General features: G+C 40.7%; 1 protein-coding gene across 3 annotated transcripts in view; it reads left to right on the forward strand.

The window, feature by feature from the left end:
* AKAP7 (A-kinase anchoring protein 7) overlaps window positions 1-26744 on the forward strand; it is a 170697-nt gene that overhangs the window by 83036 nt on the left and 60917 nt on the right. For all 3 annotated transcript variants that reach the window (XM_062186763.1, XM_062186761.1, XM_062186762.1), the window contains 2 exons: window positions 1799-1911; window positions 22375-22522. In XM_062186763.1, the coding sequence (XP_062042747.1) occupies window positions 1799-1911; window positions 22375-22522 (261 nt within the window). The remainder of the gene's footprint in view (window positions 1-1798; window positions 1912-22374; window positions 22523-26744) is intronic.

Raw genomic sequence — 26744 nt, forward strand, 5'->3', positions numbered from 1 at the left:
GTTCTGCAGTGTCCCATGAATCTTGAGGTTTTCCAGTCAGGCTAATGGAGGAGGCAGCATTCCTAACTTCTAACAGTGCTGGGCACTGTTCCCTCCGATCCTTTTCAGTGTGTTTTCCACTTGCCTCCGGTAGTTTCCTCACACATGTGCAGTGATCAGAACTCAGATGAGTATTCCATCAGAGGTGGGGAACCTTTTTTCTGTCAATGACCATTTGGATATTATAGCATTGTTCATGGGCCAAATGAAATTATCAACTTAAAAGTTAGCCTGATACAGAGTTATGGAATTTTGAGTCTCACCTGCAGTTGCCTTGGCAGGCCCAGACCAAATGATTTCACAGGCCCTGTAAGGCCCATGGGCTAGACAATCCCTACCTCTGCTGGGGAGACCTTTCCCAGATCTCTGGAATTTTCTCTAGGTGCAGGTCTCACTTCTTAATTATTTTGTCCTATGAAGTCTGGTTGCCTTGGTCTCTCCTACTCCCTCCCTCCCTCCCTCCTTCCCTTCCTCCCTCCCTCCCTCCCTCCTTCCCTTCCTCCCTCCCTCCCTCCCTTCCTCCCTCCCTCCCTCCTTCCCTTCCTCCCTCCTTCCCTTCCTCCCTCCCTCCCTTTCTCCCTCCCTCCCTCCCTCCCTTCCTTCCTATTTTGTCCTATGAACTCTGGTTGCCTTGGTCTCTCTTACTCCCTCCCTCCCTCCCTTCCTCCCTCCCTCCCTCCTTCTTCCCTCCCTCCCTCCCTCCCTTCCTTCCTTCCTTCCTTCCTTCGTGGACAGTGAGAGAGAGAGACAGAGAGAAAGGTCTTCCTTTTGCCGTTGGTTCACCCTCCAATGATTGCCACGGCCGGCGCACCGCACTGATCCGAAGGCAAGAGCCAGGTGCTTCTCCTGGTCTCCCATGGGGTGCAGGGCCCAAGGACTTGGGCCATCCTCCACTGCCTTCCCGGGCCACAGCAGAGAGCTGGCCTGAAAGAGGGGCAACCGGGACAGAATCCGGCGCCCTGACTGAGACTAGAACCCAGTGTGCTGGCACCACAAGGCGGAGGATTAGCCTATTGAGCCGCGGCACCGGCCCTCTCCTACTTTCAACTCTTTTCCCCTCAACCCAAGATGATGATTAGCTGCATCTATCTTTTATCTCTCCTGGACAAAGGGGCCTGGACACTCCAGGATGTAAGCTGGCACAATCGAAGGCTCACCTTGTTTGTTTCATATCTCCAAGTGAACGCTCCTGTTACTTCATTTTGGTCAGTCAGAAGTAGACATTTTAGATATGGAGAGTCAAGAGAAGCTAGTCCTTTTGTATATAGGCAGAAACCAGTGAAATATTTTATGTAAATCAGCATCTTTTCAGTCAAATAGTTGTTTATTAGCTGTTCCCTACATGTTGTAGGTTTTTATCTTCTATTTTTTTTTTTTTTTAAAATTTACATCCTGGCCACACTGCTTCTGATCCAGGTCCATGCAAATGTGCATGGGAAAGCAGAGGAAGATGACTCAAGTACTTGGGCCTCCGTCCAACCCATGGAGGAGACCAGGATGAAGTTCCAGGTTCCTGGCTCCATCCTGGCTGTTGTGGCCATTTGGGGAGTGAACCAGTGGATAGATCTCTCTGTCTCTGACTGTCTCTGTCTTTAAAATAAAATAAATAAATAAATCTCAGAAAAGAAGAAAAATAAAAACAAATACACAACAAATAGATAAAGGAATCTTCATCATAGTTAATTTTTAATTGTCATTTTATAATCAAAGACAAGTATGTGTTAGAGTAGCATCTTTGTGTTTCTTTTATTTTTTTCAGAGACTGCAAAAAGGACATTTCAAGAAAAAGGTGTCATGGTAGGAGAAAGCCAAAGTTTTAAGCCTCACTTGACCTTTATGAAATTGTCAAAGTCACCATGGCTCCGTAAGAATGTGAGTGCGCAAGCCTCGTTCTACCAGTCGCACCAGTCATGGGCATGTATGCTCAGGGCATGAATGACATTCACAGTGGTTTGGGACATCCTAATGCTGTTGCTCCAGGGATTCCCAGTCAGTTTGGTTTCAATTCCCAGAGAGGCTGCGGAGGCTCATGGTCCTCCACAGAGGCTAGGACAGCTGCACCCCCATTTGCCCCTTTGGCTGTTAGTTGCCTACTCCGACCATCATTCCCTGCTAGTTGGTCTATCGCCACACCTGCTTCACCCCTTGAGGGACCTCCAGGAGGCAGTGCCATACTCCAGTATGCTACTGGTTTTGCTGACAATTGTCTACATCCTGCTGCTCTCAGAGATTCCTCTGCTGGCTGTATACACAGTGCTTTTCCCTGTACCTTCAAGCTGGGAAAATCTCTAACATCCCTTACATAGCTCACCCAAGGTTTACAAAGGACCACCTTGTGCTTTTAGCAGTTGCCTCCATTGAGGGCCTGGAGCAAGTGTACCAGGGACTGAACTAGAGGTTTACTGAGGGACCCTGCCTCCCAAGGTACCTAAAAGTGCTTCTCCTAAAGAGAGTCAGCAGTGATGAGCCACGGAATATGCATTTTTTACTTCCTCTACCTTCAGGTGATTTCCTGCCTTTCCTGTCCACCTCCTCCTTCAGAGATTGGAGTAATTAAACTTTCCTCTGGATTCGTGAGCATTTCTCCTGGAATCCTAAGGGCACCTGTCCTTGTTTTTCCCGCTGCAGCCTCTGGGGTCCCTCACACACATTAAGACATTGATGGCCTGCTCTGACAGACCAGTATTTTGGAGATGGGCATGCAGATTAATAACCACTCTTTGCTCCCATGACCTTCTGCTGCACTTAAGATTCATTTGCAGCATATTTGGTATTTAATGCCTCAGTCTTCAGAATGTCTTTTGGTCCTTAAAAATATGGGCTCGTGTGACTCACATCCAGTGGTTATGAATTTTCAATAAACTATATGTTAAATATTTCCTAAAAATGTATATTGCACATGTGTTTCCTTTTTTAAAAAAGAACTATGGCAAAAATTCAGTAATATCTATATTAGGTACCATCCTAGGATATGTTAAGTACAAATAATTTGTGTAAATAGATTTTTGAAATCTTCTATGGCAGTAATTTACCTAACTTGTAGACTCACAGCTTACCTCTCTGCTCGTTATCTTTCTTGTTTTGCTTTCAAATGGATTGTCTTCTTCCAAGTGGTTTCAAACTTAATCACAGAATGACAAATCAGTGGTGAAGGTAATATTCCCATTTCAAAATGTTTCTGTGTCTTTACATTATTAACTTTGATGTGAGAGTACCCAGGGATACTCATCATAGGAATGCTGTTAGAATTTCATTTCACCATTTTAGGTTGCATTTAAATGATGCCTTGGCAGCTAGTTTCACAGAATTGACACCCTCACCCTATGAGTATGAGCCACAGAAAGGTTAAGTGACTTACACTGAGACCACATTCTTATTGGATACAGCACCCTGTTTCTGAATCTGAGAACCCACCTATCTTATTCCCAGTCTTATGTTCTCCCCTTCCACTCACCAACTCCAGTTCACCCTAATTGATTTCTCTCTGTAAGGCGCTCTCTGGGCCAAATTATATTCATTTGACAGTGTTTATTGAGTACCTACTACGTGCCAGACACAGGATGCTGGTTCATAGAGTAAAGATAAACTAGAAGCAACCCTTGCTTGCATAGTGTATACAATCTAAATCTAAATCAGGTTGCATTTGGTTTATATTATAATGCCTACTCTTTAGATGATAAATCATGATCTTACCATCTTTCAGAAAGTCAAATAAGCATCTTTTTTTTGTTGTTGTTAATGCACTGATTCTGTTCCGATCACTGCTGTGATGGTCAGCATTCCCGAATGCTTTAAGGAAGTAGGTCTTCCATTTTGATTTGACTTATGGGTCAGCTGGATTGCTTCTGGAGGCTACAGATTTTCATTCTTTACACTAGAGAATGGGGGTAGATCTAGAACCCTGACTCTTGATATTCGGTAAGTGCCCTGAGATTCTGATCTGGATGGTCGTCAGCAGAGTAGAATATGCTGCAACACACAGGCTTAAATAAATGCCCCTCAGTTTCCTTTTTTTTTTTTTTTTTTGACAGGCAGAGTGGATAGTAAGAGAGAGACAGAGAGAAAGGTCTTCCTTTGCCGTTGGTTCACCCTCCAATGGCCGCTGCGGCCGGCGCATCTCGCTGATCTGAAGCCAGGAGCCAGGTGCTTCTCCTGGTCTCCCATGCGGGTGCAGAGCCCAAGGACTTGGGTCATCCTCCACTGCCTTCCCGGGCCACAGCAGAGAGCTGGCCTGGAAGAGGGGCAACCGGGATAGAATCCAGCGCCCCAACCGGGACTAGAACCCGGTGTGCCGGCGCCGCAAGGTGGAGGATTAGCCTGTTAAGCCACGGCGCCGGCTGCCCCTCAGTTTTCTTATGCAGTAGTTTCCTGCAGAGGTTAGAACTTGTTTGAGAAAGCAGCACACTCATACGTACACGTGGATTTCAGTATTCACTTTCTTGTAATTTGTGGTTTGGAAGGTAGATGGTTTGAAATATGCAACCCCTGGTCTATGACTCCGCAGTCTTTCCAGCTTTGATACATTTCCGACTCTGTTTTCCTCTCAGCTTTCTCTTCTGTTCACTTTATTTGAAAAACATTATTTATTTATTTGAAAGGCAAAGTACCAGAGCGGGAGGGAAAGAGGGAGAGAGAGAGGGAAGGATAGAGAGAGAGAGTGAGAGCAAGAGCCAGTAAGCGAGAGAGAGATCTTTTATCCTGTGGTTCACTCCCTAAATGGCTGCAACAGCCAGGTCTAGGCCAGGCTGAACCAGGAGCCAGGTACTCCATCCAGTCTCCCACGTGGGTGGCAGGGGTCCAGGTACTTGGGTCATCTTCTGCTGCCTACGTGGGCACATTAGCAGGAAGCTGGATCAGAAGCAGGGCAGCCAGGAATTGAAACAGTCTTGCTATACGGGATGCCCGGCTTTACAGATAGCATCTTAACCCATTGTGCCATAATACCAGTCCCATCTTTTAGGTTTTTATTCTGGGTCAACCCATTTTTAAGTAGGTGGTCACTGATAAGACAGTGATGGAATGTATGGCCAGCTTTTAAAGTTATTTAGATTGATTATGAAGAAAAAGGCAGGGGGACGGGTTAGGTGAAATAGTTTTCTCCCTCATTTATGTATTTCTAAAAGTTATTTAGTTATTAAACTATTATCTGAACATATGCTCACTGGAAATGATTTAAATACACACAAACAGAATATAGTGTGAAAGATATGACTTTTCCTTCACTGCCACCCTGTCACTTTCTTCATCCCAGTATAATTTCTCTTTTGTATGTCCTCTTAGACCTTTTCCTGTGAACTTCAAATATATGTATACATACATGCATGTATATAGTTTCTTTAAAGTAGAAGTAAAATGCTGTATTATTTTGATTTATCATAATTTATTCTCCCTTGATGAATAATGAAGTCATTTTCTTTTTTTTTTCTTTGCTACCACACATCATACTGCAGTGAACATTTTTGTTCATTTTCTTTGTGTAGATAGACTGATATTTCAAAGAATCAATTCCTGAAATGAAATGCTAAGGTCAAAGGGTATTTATTGTACATTATAACTTTTCAAAAACACCTCACACTGCCTTTTTAAAAATGGTGCCAGTTTATACTCCCAACCAGCGAATGAGAGAAATGTTTGTAGGGTAAATTTGTAGTAGACAAACTGTCAAAGATTATGAGGCTGGCTTATAAAATTAGTTTGGCTCTCTGAGCTGCAAGTTGTGCAACCAACATTAAAAAACCATTTTAAAATCCACATTCTTTTTTTTTTTTTTTTTGACAGGCAGAGTGGACAGTGAGAGAGAGAGACAGAGAGAAAGGTCTTCCTTTGCCGTTGGTTCACCCTCCAATGGCCACCGCGGTTGGCGCGCTGCGGCTGGTGCACCGCGCTGATCCGATGGCAGGAGCTAGGGGCTTCTCCTGGTCTCCCATGGGGTGCAGGGCCCAAGCACTTGGGCCATCCTCCACTGCACTCCCTGGCCACAGCAGAGAGCTGGCCTGGAAGAGGGGCAACCGGGACAGAATCTGGTGCCCCGACCGGGACTAGAACCCGGTGTGCCGGTGCCGCAAGGCGGAGGATTAGCCTAGTGAGCTGCGGCGCTGGCCTAAAATCCACATTCTTTAAGATGTCTTTTCTGCTGTTATTGTAGAGAAATTATTGAGAAGGTCCTCTGTACATAAAGATGTTTGCTGAAGCATTATCAATAGTAGGCAAAAATTCAAAATTGTATTTATAACAATAGGGGGAAAATTAGAATCAATTATGGTAAGTCCTGATAATGATTTAAGCAGATGTTAAAGTGATAATTATAAGGACTCTGAAACAGCATAAAAAAGGAAATAACCATATAATGTATATTACCATTAAAGTTGGTAAAGAGAGAGTGAGATAGTTTCCATCTTCTGGTTCACTCCTCATTTGCCTACAACAGCCAGGGCTGGGTCAGACTAAAACCAGGAGCTCAGAACTCAATCTGGGTCATCTATATGAGTGGCAAGGACCCAATTACTCAGGCTATCGTCTGCCTCAAAGTATGCCCATGAGCAGGAAGCAGAGGAGCTAAGTCTTGAACCAGGTACTTTGGTACAGGATATGGGCATCCCAAGTGATGTCTTAACTGCTGTCCTAATGCCTGCTCCATTTATCATTTTTAAATGACTGAAAATTTTATAAATGACCTGAAAGGCTGTTATTCATTCTGATTTTTTTTTTTTTAAAAAAGACCAGATTCAAATTGGAGCTCTAATCCATCTGTTTTTGATGGTATAGCATCCCATTGTCCACAGAGATTGGAGGGACAGCTGGAGCAGGGCATGAGTGTTTTCCCCCTGGTCTCTTGATGAAGATCTAGTGTGAAGGTTTCCCTCTGGTGTTCAGTATGGGGTGCAGGAGGCCCTCAGCCTCTGGGCTCCTGCCTTCTGGGAGGCACCAGTTGCAAGTAACAGTGTGCATGCTCTAGAAGTGACCAAACACATGGAGTATCCAGAAGTTTTGTGTTTGGGATTTTTAAAATGTGTAAACTCTCAAATTTCCTGATGTGGAACTTCCTCTGCCACAGCATGGCATCCTAGTTCCCATGTTAGAGAACTGAGTCTAGCCTAAGGAAATATTCTATGAAACATCAGGCTTTTCCTGTCAGTTGTATATTTTTTTCACACCAGGAGGCCTTCAGTCTGGCGTGTATGTCAGTTTTTCATATCCTTTATTTCATGAAATTCCAGCAGGTATATCGTATAAGAGAATATTGAAAGCAGTTGTAATTTTTAGAGCTATTCTGATTGTTGTTGAGCTTTATTGTCTTTTTCATGAAATAGATGAAGCCTCAGAAACTTACTGAATTACTAATGTATCTGAAATAGAAACTGAAGTTCAAGTTATTTGTATAGTTTCCTTAGAATACAGTTGTTAGACATGTACTTGGTTGCTCCATGCTTTTCCTAATGATTCTTTTGAATTTTTATTTCTTGTTGAATGACTTTGTATTATGTGATATAAATATTGCAAAACCTGGTGAGTTAGGAGTGTGTGCTAACACTTGGTGGCAGAAGAAGACCAGTTTCAAATCAAGCAAGCAACTTAACACAGACCTTGATTTCTCAAGAAATAAATGTGATTCCCTAATGGAGAGATCAGAGACTGTTACATGTAATTTTTTCTGAGCTTCTTAGATATCTTCCCTGATTTATGACTCTTTGGAATTACTAATTTTGTGTTTAAACTAACACAGATTTGGGTAATTAATTTGTACTTCTTGCAGCAGCTTTTCACAAAATCAAACAATGAAAACACTTAAGGGTGAGAGAAATGCTTTGGAAATCACTAGCTATTACTTTTACTTATGTAGGTTTTGAGAGCAGAAGCTGAAATACACATAGCAGGGGTTTAAGAGTGTTTGTGGGACCATATGATGATGATATTGAAGGGAAGTGAGGATAGGATGCAGGCATTCATTAGTTGAATGGCAATAAGAAGCAGAAAAGAAGAGAATGGGTGAAAATTCGTTTCCGGGGTGGGTGTTTGGCACAACACTTAAGATGTCACTTGAGATGCCTGTATCCCAATTTTGGATGACTAGTTCAAGTCCTAGCTTCTCCGCTTCCAATCTAGTTTCCTGCTAATATGCACCCTTGGAGGCAGCAAATGATGACTCAAGTACGTGAGTCCATGCCACCCAGGGTGAAGATTCAGAAGGAGTTCTGGACTCCCGTCTTTGGCCTGGCCCAGCCCTGGATGTTTCAGGCTGGGAAATCAGTCTGGGTGCTCTACTCGGGAAGCAGGGGTCTAACTACTTGGAATAACGAATGGAGCCTGTACTTGAAACCAGACTGATCAGTACAGGATGCAGGCATCTCAAGCAGCATTGTAATGGCTATACCAAGTGTCCACCCCTATTTTATTTTTAAATTAATTTATTGGGGATGGAAAGAGGGAGGGAGAGATAAAGAGAACTAGAGAAACAAAGACAAACAGAAAGAAAGAGAAAGAAAGAAAAGAAAAAGGAAGAAAAAGAGAAAGAAAGAAGAGATAGTGGGTTCCTGTTTTCCTGAGTCACTCCCTAATTGTCCATAACAGTCATGGCTGGGCTGGGACAAACCTGGGAGATGGGAACTCAATCCAAGTCTCCTACATGGGTAGCACAGACCTAATTATTGGAGCCATCACTGCTGCTTCCTTAGTTCTGCAACAGCAGGAAGCTAGAATCAAGAGTCAGAGCTGCATATTGAACCCAGGTACTCTGAGATGGGATGTGGATGTCTTAACTGCTAGGTTGGGTTCCCATCTGCTTCTTCACTCCACAAATGGCCACAGTGGTTGGGGCTAGGCTATCTTACACTGCTTTCTCATGTGCACCAGCGAGGAGCTGGATCAGAAGCAAAGCAGCTAGGACTTGCCAACCTTTCTCCCCCACCCTCCCTTAAAGAGTTTTCTATCCCTCTAACAAAGGAGGGAACTTGGAGACTTTGTGCTGCCACTCTCTCCACCCATCTCAGAAGAGGGCGTTTCAGATGCCCTCAGTATCAAAGAGCCTTTATGGGTTCAGACGAAAGGTTATCTTAAAAGCATCCTTGCTATAAGGTAAAGCAAATTGTTTCCATAATCCATTCTTGAAGCTCCCAGTGTCAAATGGCTTACTCACAGTTTACTTCAGTCACTTTTCATATTACCAAGTACATTTAACAACAGATTTCTTTTTGCTTTCATGGCTTTTTTAAACTAGTAATTCAATGAAATGTAAAGTGAAATGGAATTATAATTTCCAGTGACATGCTGTAGATGCCATTAGTCGACAGTGTCATCCATTATGTGTCAAAGACACATACAATGTTTGGCCTCACTGTGTTGCTAATGCAGTTTCCAACTTTGTGCTGTTGAGTTGTCTATTTCTGTATATTGAAAAAAACCTTACGTTTATGATTGTTTAACAATTGAAAATGATATGTGCAAAGGAAAACCTTTCTGAATGTTTATTTTGGAAACTTTCAATACTTTGTATCTCTTCAAACATTAAGAAATGCATTAGAAACAGTCAATTGAAAGCTCAATTACTTTAAAAAGAGTTTTCTAGAAACTAATGCCAATATTAGTCATGAGTCCTTACATATCTTGATTCTGTTAGTGATTTGGAAAAACCTTGAAAACCCTTGAAGAAACGAAACAACTTAACTAATACTAAATCTTCAAAGTGGAATGGAGATTTTAAGCCAGTATCTTCATGAACATTTTCTGTAATTTTGCTCTCAGGGTTTTATGTGACATAGGATTCTTTAATTAAATGAGTGTGAGCATTTAGGATGCGCTAAATAAAGTTAATCTGATTCTTTGTTTCAGAGCTGCTTAGGGTCTCTGAAATGCAAATGCTTGTTGTGAATCTCAAGAGTTTACAACATCAAAGGTTCATTTTTCTGCTCATGATCCTGGGTCATCTGTGGCTCAGTTCTGCGTTGTTATAGTGACTCAGGACTGGAGTTTTAGTGGCTTTCCTGGTAGGACATTGCTGATGTTGTGGCCAAACTGATTCTTAAAATCTGCTGAAAAATGATGTATATCCTTTTTGATCACAAGTTACTAACTCAAAGAGAGATACCTTAAAAGTAGAATGGTACCAATTCATTGAATGACTGACTTGCTCAGTTCTTTTCAATTGACTATTCCAGGAAATTAAAAGAAAAAAACATTATTGAATTCTTTGCTAGAGCCAAACTCCACATCACGTGGACCTACCTGAACTTGTTCATCTCACCCTTGGCCTTGGGAGTTTGGTCTGATTCCTGCACTAGATTTTTTGTCTCTGAAACCTTCCTGGTGGCAATACTTTTACCTGTTGGCCAAGTTTATAACACCATTTTAGAGACCTGTGTTTCAAAGCCTTCCAAGTGTGTATCTTTACATTGCCCTCAAGCTGATGACCAGAATATGAAACTGCTTGCCTTCCTTCCTTGACTACTGCCTCTCCACAGCTAGATTTATTGAGAATACCTTTGTCACGTCACTTTGTTCAGGACAGAGCATTTCTTTCACATTGATCTTCAGTTTGGTCCCCAGCACTAGTGTGAGATCTTAATGAGCCCTTCTTTAGCAATAGCTCCTCTATATCCCCATTTTGCATGACTTAGTCCCTGGAAGTCCATCTCTCTCCTCATCTTCCCTGACTTACTCTATTAGAAAATGGTAAATGGAGTCCATTGTGCTCTTAGATTCTAGCCCAAATATCTCTAGAACTTACCTCAGTGAAATTAAGTTGGAGGTGGGCACTGGTCACCCAGGAATAGGCTGAGTGGAGAGGGAAATCATGTCTGACATACTTCTCCACAGGTAGTAACTTGCCAATAAAATTTGTCCCTGTGGTACCTAAAATACATAAAGCAGGGTTGGAGTAGATATGGAGGGGATGATGTCGTTTGGCTGGAGCCATGCCCACAGGATAGCAGTGGACCAGCACAGTACTCTGACAGCATGTACTGAGTACTGTGAAAGGGGAATGTGCCAATGTTTGTGACATTTTTCATTCTGTCATCCTAAGATACCAAATTCCTTGCTTCTTGTTCACTTTTTCTTTTTGCACCAAACCCACCACTTATTTTATTACTCTAGAAATAGTTCTTGAAATTCTGGAAAGATCCTTAATTTTTAAAATCTCTAAAAGAGAAGGCTGTGTTGAAATTGTTGGCCAGTCTGATACCTCTCTTTTGCTGTGATTTTTTTTTTTGAAGTTACATATAGTATTCATATATGGAGGCTGAATGAGTACATTAGAAAAACTGTGTAATCCCTGCAATCCTGTATCTTTTAGTGTTTTTTTTTTTTTTTTTAATTTACTTGAAAGGCAGGATGATTTAGAGAGGGAGGGAGAGAGGGAGGGAGAGGGAGAGGGAGGGAGAGATAGAAACTCCCATCTGCTGTTCTACTACTCAGATGCGCAACAGCCAGAGGGCCAGTGCTGGGAGATGGGAACTCAATCCGGGTCTCTAACAGGGGAGGTGAGGGGAACATAATCACTGTTGCCTTCCAGGGTCTGCAATAGGGGGAAACTGGAATCACAAACTAGAAGTAGATTTTGAATCCATGAAGTATGGTATGGGATTTAGCTTTCTTAACTGCTAGGCCAAACACCTTTCCCAGAATTCTATATTGTAAATATAAACAAAAGCGAGATTTTACTATTAAATGTTTGATTAAGTTGGAGATGTGTAGGGCTGGCGTTGTGACATAGGAGGTTAAGCTTCTGCCTGTGATGCTGGCATCCCATATGGGAGTCCCAGCTGCTCCATTTCTGATCCAACTCTGTGCTGATGCACTGGAGAAAAAAGCAGAAGATGGCCCAAATGCTTGGGCCTCTGCACCTATGTGGAAGACACAGAAGAAGCTCTTGGCTTCAGGCTTTGGCCTCACCCAGCACCAACCATTGCAGCCATTTGGGGAGTGAACTACTGGAGAGAAGATCTCTCTCTCTCTCTCTCTCTCTCTCTCTCTCTCTCTCCTCTCTGTAACTCTTTCAAATAAATAAATAAATCTTATAAAAGAAGTTGGAGATGTGGACAAAAGAATGTTTCCAGTTGCATATTATATATAACGTATTTTACATAGCAGTATGAGCTGTGTTAGAAATTCTTTGGGTACATTTCTTACTCTAACTGGCAAGAAACATTCAAACATTCATTTTTCAGTTAGTTTTTAGGAGGATACATGATTCCTGGGTCATATGTCTAATAACTATTCCATGTGCAATTACTACTTTTCCTTTTTCTATTCAACCCCCTTTTCTCTAATATTCTATCCCGGGAATGATTTCAAATAAAGTGACAAGCCTTGTATCCTGACACTTTTCTTTTTCCATTTCCTGACCTGAAGGATGGACACTGAGTGTAAATTTCAGCGTGTTCACTTGTTCCCATTCCTTCACCCAGTTCTTGTGATGCTTAGGTGTTGGAGCTTTTGCTTTGTCAGGCAGACTTCTTTCCTAAGTGCAGACAGGGACTACTCCAGTACTGTTAGAAGGGAGTAGGCAGGGGAGATGGGTGTTCTATTGAAAATGGTATTGGTGAGGGGAGGGCAGGAAGTAGGAAGAATGTGCATGGAAGGGGAGTCTAGGAAATGGATCAGTTTATAAAAAGTGGGCAAAGGAGAAAGTATTGGGTGCAGAAAAACAGGATGAACTGTAAAGGTGCTCTAGGTCTTCCTTAAAATCACAAAGCTATAATTGGTGGTATCTATAGATGCATCTAAAATATTGCCAATGGAGAGTCCCTTCCACATTGTCTAGAGATGTAACTCTCATTTTGGTTATATCTGAGGCTACAATTGGGTCTGAAGTTGTATCTTTGGATGATGTACCCAATTTACATGAATGCCTCCATAATTTGGATCTCTAAGCTATACAGACAGATTGCATTTTACCACAATATAAGTGTGTTGCAGTAGATGGGCTAATATAATAGGACAAGTTAAAATTATTAGGATGTTTCTATGAACTTATTACTGAATGATCTTTTTTTTTCTTTTTAAAGATTTAGTTATTTATTTGAAAGGCAGAGTTACAGAGAGAGAGAAAGACAGAGGCAGAGAGAGAGAGAGGGGGAGGGAGGGAGGGAGGGAAAGAGAGGTCTTCCGGTCTTCCAGTCTTCCAGTCTTCCATCCTCTGGTTTACTCCTCAAATGGCTGTGACAGCCAGAGCTGGGTCAGTTCAAAGCCATGAGCCAGGAGCTTCTTCTGGGTCTCCCACGTGGGTGCAGGGGCCCAAGGATTTGGGACATCTCCACTGCTTTCCCAGGATAGTTAGCAGGAAGCTGGATCAGAAGTGGAACAGATACCATAGAGGATGCCAGCGCTGCAGGTGGCTGCTTAATCCGCTACAGCACCTGCACCCTGAATGATCTTCTAAACAGCCTCAGTCTCCTGTTTCATTTTGCAGGTCCTAAGAATTGTTGATACCAGTGGCTTACTGCCATCAATTACTTAATGTTGGAAATTTTTTTTATTAGGAGGGAAAACTATTGCATTAAAAGAGGAAACCAAATAAAAGATGTAAGTGTATAAATATTACTTCGTGAGACACTTTAAGGTGAGGAACACCTTATGTTTTATCTTTAGCAATAGAAATAAATGGTTAAGTTGGTGAGTTAAGAAAAAATGTGACCAAAGAGCAAAACATTAAGAGAACAGATGTGGCAAGGAGGAGAAGGCTCTGGCTTGTTTACATTTGAATGATCACAGGGCTGTTCTGAGCCAAAGAGCACAGCTGGAGTTTGATCAGGGGAGCTGAGAGTCCAGCTGAGACTGAGCTGTATAGCAACTGCTCTTGGATGCCACAATTCTGGGGCCCCTTCTTTGTCTCATAATAATGAGAAAAGCCACATGCAGATATAATAAACAGGAGGCAAAACAGCATATGTTCTCTCATGGTTTGAGAAGGCTCCAGGAGGAACCCAGAAGCAGGAGTTGAGGTTGGCTAAGAAGAGAAAGAATGAGACTCTTCGGGAACACACTGTGTTTACTGTGTGTGGAGGCATTGCAGTGTTCCAGAACTTACTGTTGGACCTGCAACCTTGAGAAACTCTTGTGTACTAAGGACCTGTTATTTCCCTCATTTACATGGCCTTAGTCACTATAAACGAACCAAATGTTCGTGGACTGAAGCCACGAACTGAAGCCTCTCTCCCGCTTGATGCCAGCACCTCATTCAAAGGAAACTCTAGGATCAGGAAGCAATCCAGCATCTTCTCTTGGTGGCTTTTTGGAAATGGCTTGTGCTGCAAACACTGATGTAACCTCCCCATTGTGACTGCTCTTCTTGCCACTCGATGCTACCAAGGAGCATCCAGCTCCTCTCAAAGTGGTGGGTCAGGCAGAGTGAGGCGTCTGTAGCAGGTTAGAAACCTACAGCGGCGCAGTTGTGTTTCCATATATTACCTGCTGAATGCTGGGATTCTGTGAATGGTAGATAACTAGGTAATGGGAAGGTGAGGAGTTTCTGCTTTTTCTTCTTTAAAGCCTGGAGATTAAACAAGCAGGAGTACTAAAAGCAAGTTTATAAATAGAGGGGTTAGGGAGATGACTGGCCTAAAAAACCCTATGGTGAGTTGTGGAGGTGCTCTGTCCTAAAGTAAAATGAAGCATTTAGAAATATTATAGACTCCAATAAACAGCTGGTCCAGAAGAGTCAGGCAGTCTCTGTAACTATTTTACTTGATTACTTGGATATCAACAGTGTAAGAGTTGTTTTTCCACCCTGGATCATTTGGCTGATGTTTTTCTATGCTTAAGAGGCACCTATGAATTCTTTCTTACCTCTCCTTAACTTTCATAGTAAATGAAGTTCACTTACTACGGTATAATTATCACTGGATTTATTACTGTTAATTCAGTACACTAAAGGCAGGCATTTCACAATACAAAAATTCTCAAATTAGTTTTGGGATTGGTTTTAGAAATATGGTATATATGATTGTATCTCGGGAATGGTTATCATTCTTAGAGTTTTAATATTTTAAAGTAAATAGTTAAGAGCTTGTATATTATTCTGTACTTCATTTCAGTTTAACTGTGCCCATTACTTATCCTGAATCTGAATTCAAGCTCTGCCTCTTTCTAGTGTGTCTTTTCGTAAGTGGCCTCATTTGTCTCAAGATTTAGTTTCCTTATCTGGTGATAATAATGGTACCAATCTCACAGCATTATTAGGGATGTTAAATGAGTTAATAAAAGCTCTTCAAGTCATGCCTGTACATAGTAAATGCTATGTACTTTCTGTTATTATTATACAGATGACAGAGGCATCTTTTTTTCCCCAGATTGGTCCAAAATAATAAAGTATTATTTTCTTTTCTATTTTTCATCACTCCTTACTTTTGCATCTCTGAACTCACCAACCGGCACGAGGCATGGTGTCAGGGTCATGAAATGTGCATGCCTGACAGGGCCACCAGCTGTACAGACTGCCCCAGGATGTGGCAACAGAAGGCTGCAAGGCAGTTGTCACCCACAGTGCTGGAACCAGGTCTAAAATCACCAGCTCTTCTGGAGCCCCTTGGCTGCTGTGGGGAAGATTCCTCATCTCTTTCCATCCCTGTGAAGGACCAGGAAGGGCCCCAGGGATTCCCACCAAAAGGAGCTGGGGGAAGGCTGCAGCTGACAAGGAGAGAATCAAGTGTTCCATATCAGGAGGAAGACAGAAATGGAGGAGTGCAAGTCCCAGTAAGAAAATGTGGCCATGCAGGGAGAGGAAGAGGTCCCGAAGTAGACCTGCCTCAGATAAGCTCCTTGTCAGTATATTTTATAATTTTGAATAGTTAATATGTACATTTTAATAGAGACAGTGATGGCCAAAAATGATTTAAAAATTTTAAACAATATATCACTAAAGAAAGGAAGCATTTAAAAATATTGCCATTCCTCTTTCATCACCTGATACCCAAATGACAGAGTAGTTTGGTTTGGCTGTTAATTTGCATCCCGAAATTTGGTTTCAGGCCATTATCTCAGGGAAAGTACATTTCTTTTGTAGCTGCTTGCATGACAGAAATAAAGAGCAGAGATTCGGGAATACCAAGCTTACTGTCAAAAGGACACATAATTTGTTGGTCTGATATGGAGCCTGTTTATATAAATTGTGAATATTAAAAGATAATAAGTAACAATAAGAAGTTATCTGCTACTCCAAAAATGTCTCAACCTGCTTAATAAAATTAGCATTCCATTGTTCTGACCAGAATAACCTGCTTAATAAAATTAGCATTCCATTGTTCTGACCAGAATAACTTTGTCAGGGAAATTAAAGAGGAATAATGTGTATTTTATCTTTAAGAACATTAAATGAATGATTTTTTATTTCATAATGTTAACTAAAATGGATTTTCATATTTTGTGGTTGTGTCTACTTCCTGTATTAAAAATAGAGTTGAATTGCATAGTAATAAGTAATACAAGCCTGTGCCCTTTTGGTTCATATTGAATAATGTGCATCATTTAGCTAAATGTAAATGATTTGGTGAGTGCTTCCTGAGTAAATAATTTCCATTACTTATTAGATTCAGCCATCAGATGATGCTAAAAATACTCTTCAGCCTGTCAGTGCCATTTTTTCTGGAGTTAGCTGTTTGAGTGCCAAGTCACAATCAAGAATGAAATTCCTGTTTCATGGTACATTGTATCAAAGGTTATTGGGTGGCTTTAAATATCTATGCTGATTCTCCCTAAACTGGGACTGACACTAAGCTAAAGGGAAGTAAGACTTCAGTCCATTTCTGATAATTAAGACAGTCTTAAAAAGTTCTTGTTTGATGTTTTTTGCTGCTAATTTATTGTTTAGAAATCTCATATCCTATATTTAACTTCTTATTTCTTTTCTCAATATTAGGTTACGTAACTGATGTGTCACTTATATTGAACATATTTATAAATGTGAAGTCCTTAAAAATAAACCTTACCCCTGTTAGGCTGAAGATAATAGTAACCTTCAAGCCAAATCCCAGACTTTCACCAAGCATACTCAAAGTGCCGTTACCATGATTTTGTTGAGGATCACCCACGTGTATTGTTTCTCTGCCTCTTATAGAATCCCAACTCTCTTATCCTTTGCTAGTCCTGTTTTCTTGATTTTAACCATTTTTATGGACTTCTTTGAGTACTTCTAATATGCTATACATGCATTGATCTTTAGATGATAGGATGCCTTAGGAAGGCGAGGAAGAGGGGCTAGCATTGTGGTATAGAGGGTTAAGCCCTGCCTGTCACACAGGCATCACATATCAGAGTGTTGGCTCCAGTTCCTGCTACTCCACTTCTGATCCATCTCCTTGCTAATGTGCCTGGGAAAGCAGTAGAGGATGGCCTAAGTGCTTGGGCCCCTTTACCCACTTGGGAGACCTGAAGGAAGCTCCTGACTTTCAATCGACATAGTTCTGGTGGTTGTGGTCGTCTGGGGAGTAAACCAGCAGATGGAAGACCTGTTTCTCTCTCTCTCTCTCTCTCTCTCTGTCTCTCTCTCTGCCTTTCTTTTTATTTTATTTTATTTTATTTATTCCATTCCATTCCATTTGACAGATAGAGTTAGACAGAGAGAGAGACAGAGAGAAAGGTCTTCCTTCTGTTGGTTCAGCCCCAAAATGGCCACTACGGCCGGCGCTGCACTGATCCGAAGCCAGGAGCCAGATGCTTCTCCTGGTCTCCCATGCGGGTGCAGGGCTCAAGCATTTGGGCCATCCTCCACTGCACTCCTGGGCCACAGCAGAGAGCTGGACTAGAAGAGGGGCACCCGGGACTAGAACCCGGTGCCCATATGGGATGCTGGTACCACAGGCGAAGGATTAACCAAGTGAGCCATGGTGCCAGCCCCTCTGCCTTTCAAATAAATAAATAATAAATAAATAAATCTATCTTTAAAAAATTAGTGGAAAATGGAATTAAAGATAAGTTTGGCGATTGTGCATTTATCCTGGTGTTCAAGGCACCCTGGAATTCCTGAGTTCGATACCCATCTTCAGTTCCTGATTCTAGCTTCCTGCTAACACAGACCCTAGAAAACAGTGGTGATAGCTCAAGTAATTGGGTTCCTGCCACTGAGGTGGGAGACCTGGATTGCCAACTGCCAGCCTTGGCCCGAACATAGCCTCAGTCCGGCCCAGAAGTTGCAGGTACTTGGGGAGTGGCCGAGCACTTTAGTGCTCTCTTTCCCTGTTCTCTCTTCCTGTCTACCTCTCAAATAAGTAAAAATAGATAATAAATCTTATTTTGAGGAAAGAAATCTTGAAATCGGTGCATGCATATTTTTCATGATATGCATTTTCTATGAATATTTTGAAGTGTCTTCATATATAATTGTTATTAGTGATTTCAGGGAATTTCAGGGAATAATTTCAGTTGAGATATGACTTTAGGAGTAAAAAAAATTCCAGAGTAAATTGAAATTGACCTTTTTTTAATGCTTTTTTTGAGGTGAGGGGGAGTCACTTGTTTAGACAAGGCGGAAGACAAGTGATAACAGATAAAAAAGGGCCTTTACTTTTCAAGGCAGCGATGCCAGCACTGACTTGCTACTATAATCTCCATTTCAGTTTAGTGAAATGCACTTGTTAAAAGTAAGAAATAAGGGGAGCAAGAAAGCTCTAATCTGCTATGCTAATTAATTCAATTTTAGCAAAAGGTAAGCATCAACTATTTTTGCAAGGATTCTTCTCAGATGACTTCCAACAGAAGTCTTAAGAGACTCATTTTCATTAGCAAGTGAAATAGAATTAATTTTGTTACTCATAATTTATACAGAAAGCTCTGGTTCAAAAAGGCATGAGGCTTTAGAAGGCACTGAAATCATATTCACCAATCAAAATATCTTCAATAATAAATCTAGAAATAAACAAGAATCTTCTTTGTCTGATACATATTCTACCATTAGTATCACCTTTGTTCTGTGGAGATGTTTTTGTTTAGCAATATGTTTCTTTTCTATGAAAATCTGTCTTACCATTCAACTGTAACAGGTGGTGTTTTTTCTTTCATAAAAATGGACTATAATTCTGAGGCAATAAATGAGTATATCATTTAGGGTAAGTCTAAGAAGGTTCATATTTTCTGAATGAATCCATTGGGCTGTCGAAATAGTCCCAAAGACATCAATCTTCAAGGTCCTGTTTTAAATCTAAAAAGGCTGAGTGAAGGCATGATTTTCAGATTTGGGATCCCGAAATTACCCTTCTCATCTTTATTTATTTACTTATCTATTTATTCTTAATGATTTATTTTTACTTATTTGAAAGTCAGAATGAGAAAGAAGGAGGGAGACACACACACACGCACACACACACAGATATTCATCCACTGGTTTACACCCAGGATGGGTGCTACAGCCAAGGCTGGGCTACACCAAAGCTAAAAGCCAGGGACTCCCTCTAGGTCTCCCATGTGGGCATCAAGCACTTGGGCCATATTCTGCTGCTTTCCCAGGCACGTTAGCAAGGAGATGGAACAGAAGTGGAGTAGCAGGAACTGGAACCAGCACACTGATATGTGATGCCTGTGTGACAGGTGGGGGCTTAATGTGCTGCATCACAATGCCAGCCCTTCTTCCTCACCTTCCTAAAGCTCTTCCACTGCTTTCTCAGGCCATAACATAGAGCTAGATCAGAAGTAGACCAGCCAGGACTTGAACTAGTGCCCATAAGGGATGCTGGCACTGCAGGTGGCAACTTTAACTGCTACGCCACAGTGCCAGTCCCATTCCACTAATTTTTTGAAGTATTTCATGTGTATACGCACAAGTACATATGAAGGTACTTCATGAAGTTCATAGAAAAATAGAATTAAAAGACAGGTTTATTTTGCTGCAGATATTTTGAAATCCAGACACCTATTTTTTTGATAATATGCATTTTCCACAAACATTTTGCTATATCCTCATATATGTGCTGTGTGTGTGTATGTGTGTAGGTGTATAAGCATTTACTATATTTTGCTGTTTCACGCACTTTTATAAATTGTTTAATCTGCACACTTTGAGGTAGGGACTATTGTTAATCTCATTTTACAGAGGAGAAAACTGAGGCAAAGCCATAGAGCTCAATGGTGGCTGAGTCAAGATTTGAATTCACTCCTACTTACAGCTCTGTTGCCTCTCTCCAAGCATCTTATTTAACAAATCAAAAGAAATCCACTTAGCTACCTTCTTGTTTGATGGGGTCAGCTCTCATAAAATCTGTTTTTGAGACTTTATCTTCTTTGCATTTGTGATAATTATTTATTGAGCACAAGGGATGTTTCAGTAAATAAAACTCAAAGATCCTTCCCTTTGTTTAGCCTGCATTCTAATGGGGAGAGACAGATGATGCCAGACAATGATAAATAAACATAATAATTCTTTTTTTAAAGATTAATTTGAAAGACAAAGTTAGAGAGAGAGCACTTCTATCCACTGGTTACAACGGCCAGGGTAGGGCCAAGTTAAAGTCAGAAGCCAGCAGCCTCTTTCCAGTCTCCTACACAGGTGGCAGGGGTCCAAGCAGTTGGACCGTCTTTTGCTGCTTTCCCAGGCACATCATCAGGGAGCTGGATTGGAAGTGGATCAGCTTGAACCAGCGTGCATATGGGATGTTGGCACTGCAGGCTGCAGCTTAACCAGCTGGGCCACAGCACCGGCCCCAATAACTAAATTACATGATATGTTAGGAAATTGTAAGTGCTATGGGAAAATATGCATAAGTGCATAAAAAGAAAGAAGAGTGGGGAGGATGTGGAAGTATCTTTTGTGGTAGGAATGCACAATAAATGAGGCGGCCAGGGGAGGCCCTATTAAGAAACTAATATTTGAGCAAGAAATTAATGGAATTGAGGGCAAGAGCACTCCAGGAAAAAGGGAGCAGCCAGCAGCCAGCACTAGAACTCTGAGGTGGCTCGTGCCTGGCCTGTTGAAGGAATAGTGAGAAGCGGGCAATGGTGGTAGGAGACAGGGAGTAGGAAGTACAGGTATGGGCAGACAGCACCTTGTAGGGTGTTCTGGGGACTTTGACGCTTCCTTTGAGAGATATGAGGGTCTTTTGGAGGGTTTTTAGCAGAGAAGTGAACTGATCTAAGCATGTTTTCTGTTATCACTCTGGTTGTAGAAGGGGCAATGGTAGGAGTCAGTCAGGAGGTCATTAGGGTAATCCAGGTGAAAGAGAGAAGGAGGTGGCCAGATGAAGGTGTGGTGGGTAACTGGGCACGTTTTGAAGGTAGAACCAATGTGATTCTTACTAGATGTGGGTTGAGAGAAAGAGGGGGTTCAAGGATAACCCCAAGATCAGGAGTCAGCTTTTGAACATGGAACACATGTAAAATATAATGTAAAATATTAAGAACAACCTAAATGTCCAACAGTAAAGAATTAGATGAACAAATTGTGATACTTCCATACAATGGAGTATTATAGATTCAAAGACACTTTGTACATCTGTATATTATTTATTGACCAGCCATATTTACTGAAAAAATTAAGCTGATGATCAAGCAGTGTTCAACCACATTCATATTAAAAGGAAAAAAAGTACTTAATATTTACATAGCAAAAATAAAATACCTAGCAAAATTATAGGAGCAGTTTGGGGTAAATTATATTTGATACTTATATCTCTATTTTAAAATTTTCCATAGTAAGTTTTTGTTAATTTTTAGGGGAAAATATGTATTCTGGTTGCCTTCATATTACAGATGGAACTCTGAGTTGCAGGGCCATTGTATAGTAAAGGGGAGGCAGTGATAGTCTTCCCCATGATTTGGAAAACTACAGAGGTAGTTTTACAGTTATCATGTAATGTTTTTAAACAAGGAGTTGTTCCTGCTATGAGAATGCACTGAAAATAAGGAGAGACAGATAGAGAAGATCTTGCAAGATCCACTAATTCTCCCTATTCCAGTTCACCTACTCTTTAATTAATTGTCTGTCTGATGATTCTTATTAGTTAAGTTAAAAATCACATCCATCTTACTAGAACATTTTCCCCAGTACAAAATGTTAGGATCCCTTTCAGTTTTAAAGGATTCACCCATCTTTCCATTGCATTTGTAAATGATTTTGCTTTCCTTGATATCTTAAATTTCAACGTGATAAGCTTTATTATTTTCAAAGATTAAAGTATACGAAGTTCAGAATGCTGTCAAATATAATATCATTACTGATTTTTTTAAATACAACTCATCCTAGAAAGGGAGACTTTAAAAATAGCTTTTCAACAGCTCTGTAGTATCCATTTTCAAGTTCCAGTCAGTAGTCCTATAAAGCAAAATGGTAGTAAAAGCTTCTCAGAAGGTGATATAAATATGAACTGGCTGCCTAGATGAAATGATTGATTGATGTGATTTTTCTTTTGTTATTTCAAGGGAGTGAAAAAAATAGAACCTGAATTGTATGAAAAATTTATCAGTCATAAATTTGGAGAAGAAATGTTATATCGTATAGATCTTTGCTCCATGCTGAAGAAAAAACAGAGTAATGGCTATTATCACTGTGAGTCTTCAATTATGATTGGTGAGTATCATTTAAAAATTATGTATTTGTTTTTATTTCTTTAACATCACTTTATTTTGGCAACTATTTGGAGCTAGTTGTATATGCTTGTATGTATTATTATCATTGAAGTATTTTCTTAAATTTTGTAGTTTGACAATAATACATTGAAAATGTTATAGAGCATTTTTAGTATTCATATTTGTCACTCAATATTTTTCTACCTATAGTTGTTATACTTCTGTGCTTAAAATATAATGAAGCTTTGAAATGTTGGCTCAAGAGTCATTCCAGTTTAACTTTGTTTCATGAATATGGAGAAAGCATTTTTTCCAATAAAGGCCTTCATGACCTCACCATTCAAAACCTGGCATTGGCATGCTTGCTGCTTTTGTTTAGGAATAGTATGACCCAGGCCAGAGAGATTTACTCCAAGAAGAGAAACTGTAGGTGACCTGCACAATGTGAAATGTTCAGTTTCTTCCCTAAGGAAAGAAAACGTGTCTTAAGGGGAAGCACATATTCAGACATAGATGCTCTTGTTACATGGAACACGATGAAGACAAACCCCTACGCAGTTGTGTTTCTGGATGGAAAGTGTGTGCACCAGATGAAGATTCTTTAGCCAGAACAGGGCCATTCCCCCCAGTTTTCAAAGTGAATATAGAGGAATTTAGAGGAAGCTGCTGTTTCAAACCAGACATTCTTCTCATTGAATTATGGACTTGAAGATAATCCAAATAATGGACTTTTTTAAAATAACACAGAAATTCTCGAAGAATAATGTATGGATCTAACTTTTTTCAAGATCTTAAACCCAGATAATTTCTTTCCACATCAACTTGGAGAAAACCTGTGGATATATATTCATACATCCTGAGAGAATCTTAATACTGAAGTTTATGGAATGTTTAAAAATGTTAAAGAGACACAATTGTATTTCCAATTTCTCATTAGAAATACAGAGAAGCTGCATTGCAACTCCTTGTGAGCATTTTCTTCCTGATCTACTGCCATGGAGTCCCTTTATGGGGTGTGTGAGGAGAATCTGGTAGGATGTGGAGGCAACATTTGTTGTCTCAAATGTTTCACTGGCCCATTGCCAAAGCTTTGGATGATGTTATGTTTATTTATCTTTGGGCTACAACTCTTTGCAAGTCTAACTGCACTCATCAATGAAAATCCCACCCCTCCCCCAAAGAAGAAGATAGAAGAAAGAAAAGAAAAAACAAAATCTTAATTCTTCTTGGTGAAAACCAGGAATGAACTATAGTTCAGATATCCTAGGATTATGAAAGCTATATTCTCTGAGCTTCTTACTTGAGTTGGGTGAATTAATTTTTCTCAGGCAGCTATGTTACATTTATATTTCTTATGGGAGGTAATTGATTAAATGACACCCTTTGTAAGACTGATGAGCAATTTAGCACTTGCAAAGACTAGTTTACTTTCAGCTGTCAGACATAACTTATTGGAGGCAGTGAGGAATTTGGAAAGGTCTAGAAGGTACTTTTCTGCAGGTCAGTATATTCATAACATCTGCAAGAAAAGGTAAAAAACAAAATGATTTCCTGGGAACTCCAACTGATTTGGGGCTTAACAATAATTATTCAGTATCAATTTAATGTATGTTGTTGAGTATGCTCTTCTCTCTTGGGTATCATGAGGTACAGAGAAGTAGAAGGCGTAGTCCTTAAGAGTCATGCAGAGTCAACAGGCAGCCCATACTACATCAGAGAACCAGAGAGGAAAGAAGGCTTGATGATAGTGCTTGCATGGCTTGGATAGGACATAGTAGAACAAGTTTATAATTTTCCCTTTGAACACAGTGTAGGGCTGGGGAGAACCAGAATTCAGCTGACTGGGATGAGGTGGAGAAACAGAGATGAATAGTAAAGAAAAGAGACTTTCTAGAGCAACAGGTATGATTGACTGTGTGAGAGAAGCAGTGGACTGAGAGGCAGTAATGGATATAGGAAATATCTTGATTGAACCTATAGTGTTATTGGCTAAGGAATCTTTAGAGTTGGGAGGTTGTTAGGTTTGTGTGTGCGAGGAGTTGGTGAGAAAGTGGAAAAATTACACAGACCAAGGCAATGAGTATGTAATAAAGCTGAGTAGATGTGGGATAAAAAAGAGTGAAGTTTAATGTTCAACATATCTACACAGGACTGGATCCTAAAGATAAGAATTTCAGTTCCAGAATGTAGCATAAGAGACGTAAGGATTTGGCCCACCTCAGACTCAAATAGAAGCAAGTCTATAAGGCATGGTGGAATCATAGAAAACTAAGAGTCTTCATAGTTGTATAGATGCTCCTTGATTTATGATGGGGTTATATCTTGAGAAATTCATTGTAAGTTAAAAATACACTAAATTGAATACGAATTTAGTATTCTTGTCCTGAGGCTGCCATTTTGGCATGTAGGGTAAAGCAGCCACCTGTGATGCTGGCATCTTACATGGGTGCTGGTTTGAGTCCAGACTGCTCCACTTCCAGTCCAGCTCCCTGCTAACGGCCTGGAAAAGCAGTGGAGGATGGCCCAAGTACTTGGGCCCCTGCATTCATGTGGGACAACTGAATGAAGCTCCTGGGTCTTGGCTTCACCCTGGCCCAACCCAGGCTGTTGGGGCCATTTGGAGAGTGAACCAGTGTATGGAAGATCTCTCTGTCTTTCTTCTTCTCTCTATGTTTCAAATAAATAATTAATTAATTTAAAAATACCCCATCCTATCAAACATCGTAGCTCAACTTACCCTACAAATATTTTTTTTAAAAAATATTTATTTATTTATTTATTTGAAACTCAGAGTTACACAGACAGAGAAGGAGAGGCCGAGAGAGAGAGAGAGAGAGGTCTTCCATTTGCAGGTTCATTACACAATTGGCTGCAGTGGCCAGAGCTGAGCTGATCCGAAGCCAGGAGCCAGGAGCTTCCTCTGGATCTTCCCATGCGGGTACAGGGGCCCAAGGACTTGGACCATCTTCTACTGATTTCCCAGGCCACAGCAGAGAGCTGGATCAGAAGTGTAGCAGCCGGGACTCGAACAGGCACTCATATGGGATGCTGGCACTGCATCCGCTATGCCACAGCACTGGCCCCAGCCTACCCTACCTTAAACATGCTCATAACACTTGAAGTAGCCTGCAGAAGAGCAAAATCATCTAACACAAAGTCTATTTTATAGTAAACTGTTGGATACAGTACACTATGGGGTATCAGTTGTTTCCACTCATGAATGTCAGGCTGACTGGGAGCAGTGACTAGACATTCTATCACATAACACTAGCCTCAAAAAAGAGCAAAATCCAAAATGCAAAGTATGGTTACTAATGAATGTGTATTGCTTATTGCTTTCACACCATTGGAAAGTTTTGGAAAATCCTTAAGTTACATTATTATTATTATTATTTTTTTTGATGATGGAGTGTTTGACCCAACAAGTTTATTTAGTCAAAATCTGTCAAGTCATATTTTTCTTTGACTCAATCCATAAAAAGATAAAATCTATGTGGTTCTATTTGACTTCTATAATCCGTGATACAAATTGGCTTAATGAACATTAAATTGTAAGTTGTAGTTAATATGTAGTTCATTCAGTCTGTATCCAGTGGCAAATCAGACCAGCAGGATCCCAGACTTGGACTTTATGGGCTGAAATGTTGAGAATTCTGAGAGAGTTGAGTCAGTGAGTATATTTTATCCAGATATCTCTGCTTGAGAATCACTCTTAAGAGACTTGGACAGCTTACGCCAATGCTGTAGTCTTAAGAGGTTTATTGTGGTCACCCAGGGATTTCTAGGAGTCACATCTGGGTGCTGGTTCAGTCAAAAGGAAGGGACGTTTTGTCTTCCATCTGGGGTTGGAGTGTCTTTGGACTGAGGACACCCTCAACTCTCACTAATCTTCAGTGCTCCTTTGCCCTTAGGGACTAGGACAGAGCTTCAAAGACCTTGGGTTGCCCCCTCCTGAATCTTTCCCAGTTTCAGTATGTAGGCATGGGAGTCTTCTTTATGGAAGACAGGACTGTCAATGTAATTGACCCATTGGCTGACTGATGTATCAGGAAGAGACAGGAAGTGAGGGAAATTAGCAATATTTTTTTTTTTTGGCTGAAAAGCATAAGTAGGACAAAAATCTTTGAACTTTCTAGAATCCTTAAGCCTGAAACCTTGTCTGAAAAAGACGTTTAATTAGAAAATACATGTATAGCTTAAATGCTATTTGTCTCATTGAAGGT

This window comes from Lepus europaeus, chromosome 3 (assembly GCF_033115175.1).
Source record: "Lepus europaeus isolate LE1 chromosome 3, mLepTim1.pri, whole genome shotgun sequence".
NCBI lineage: Eukaryota > Metazoa > Chordata > Mammalia > Lagomorpha > Leporidae > Lepus > Lepus europaeus.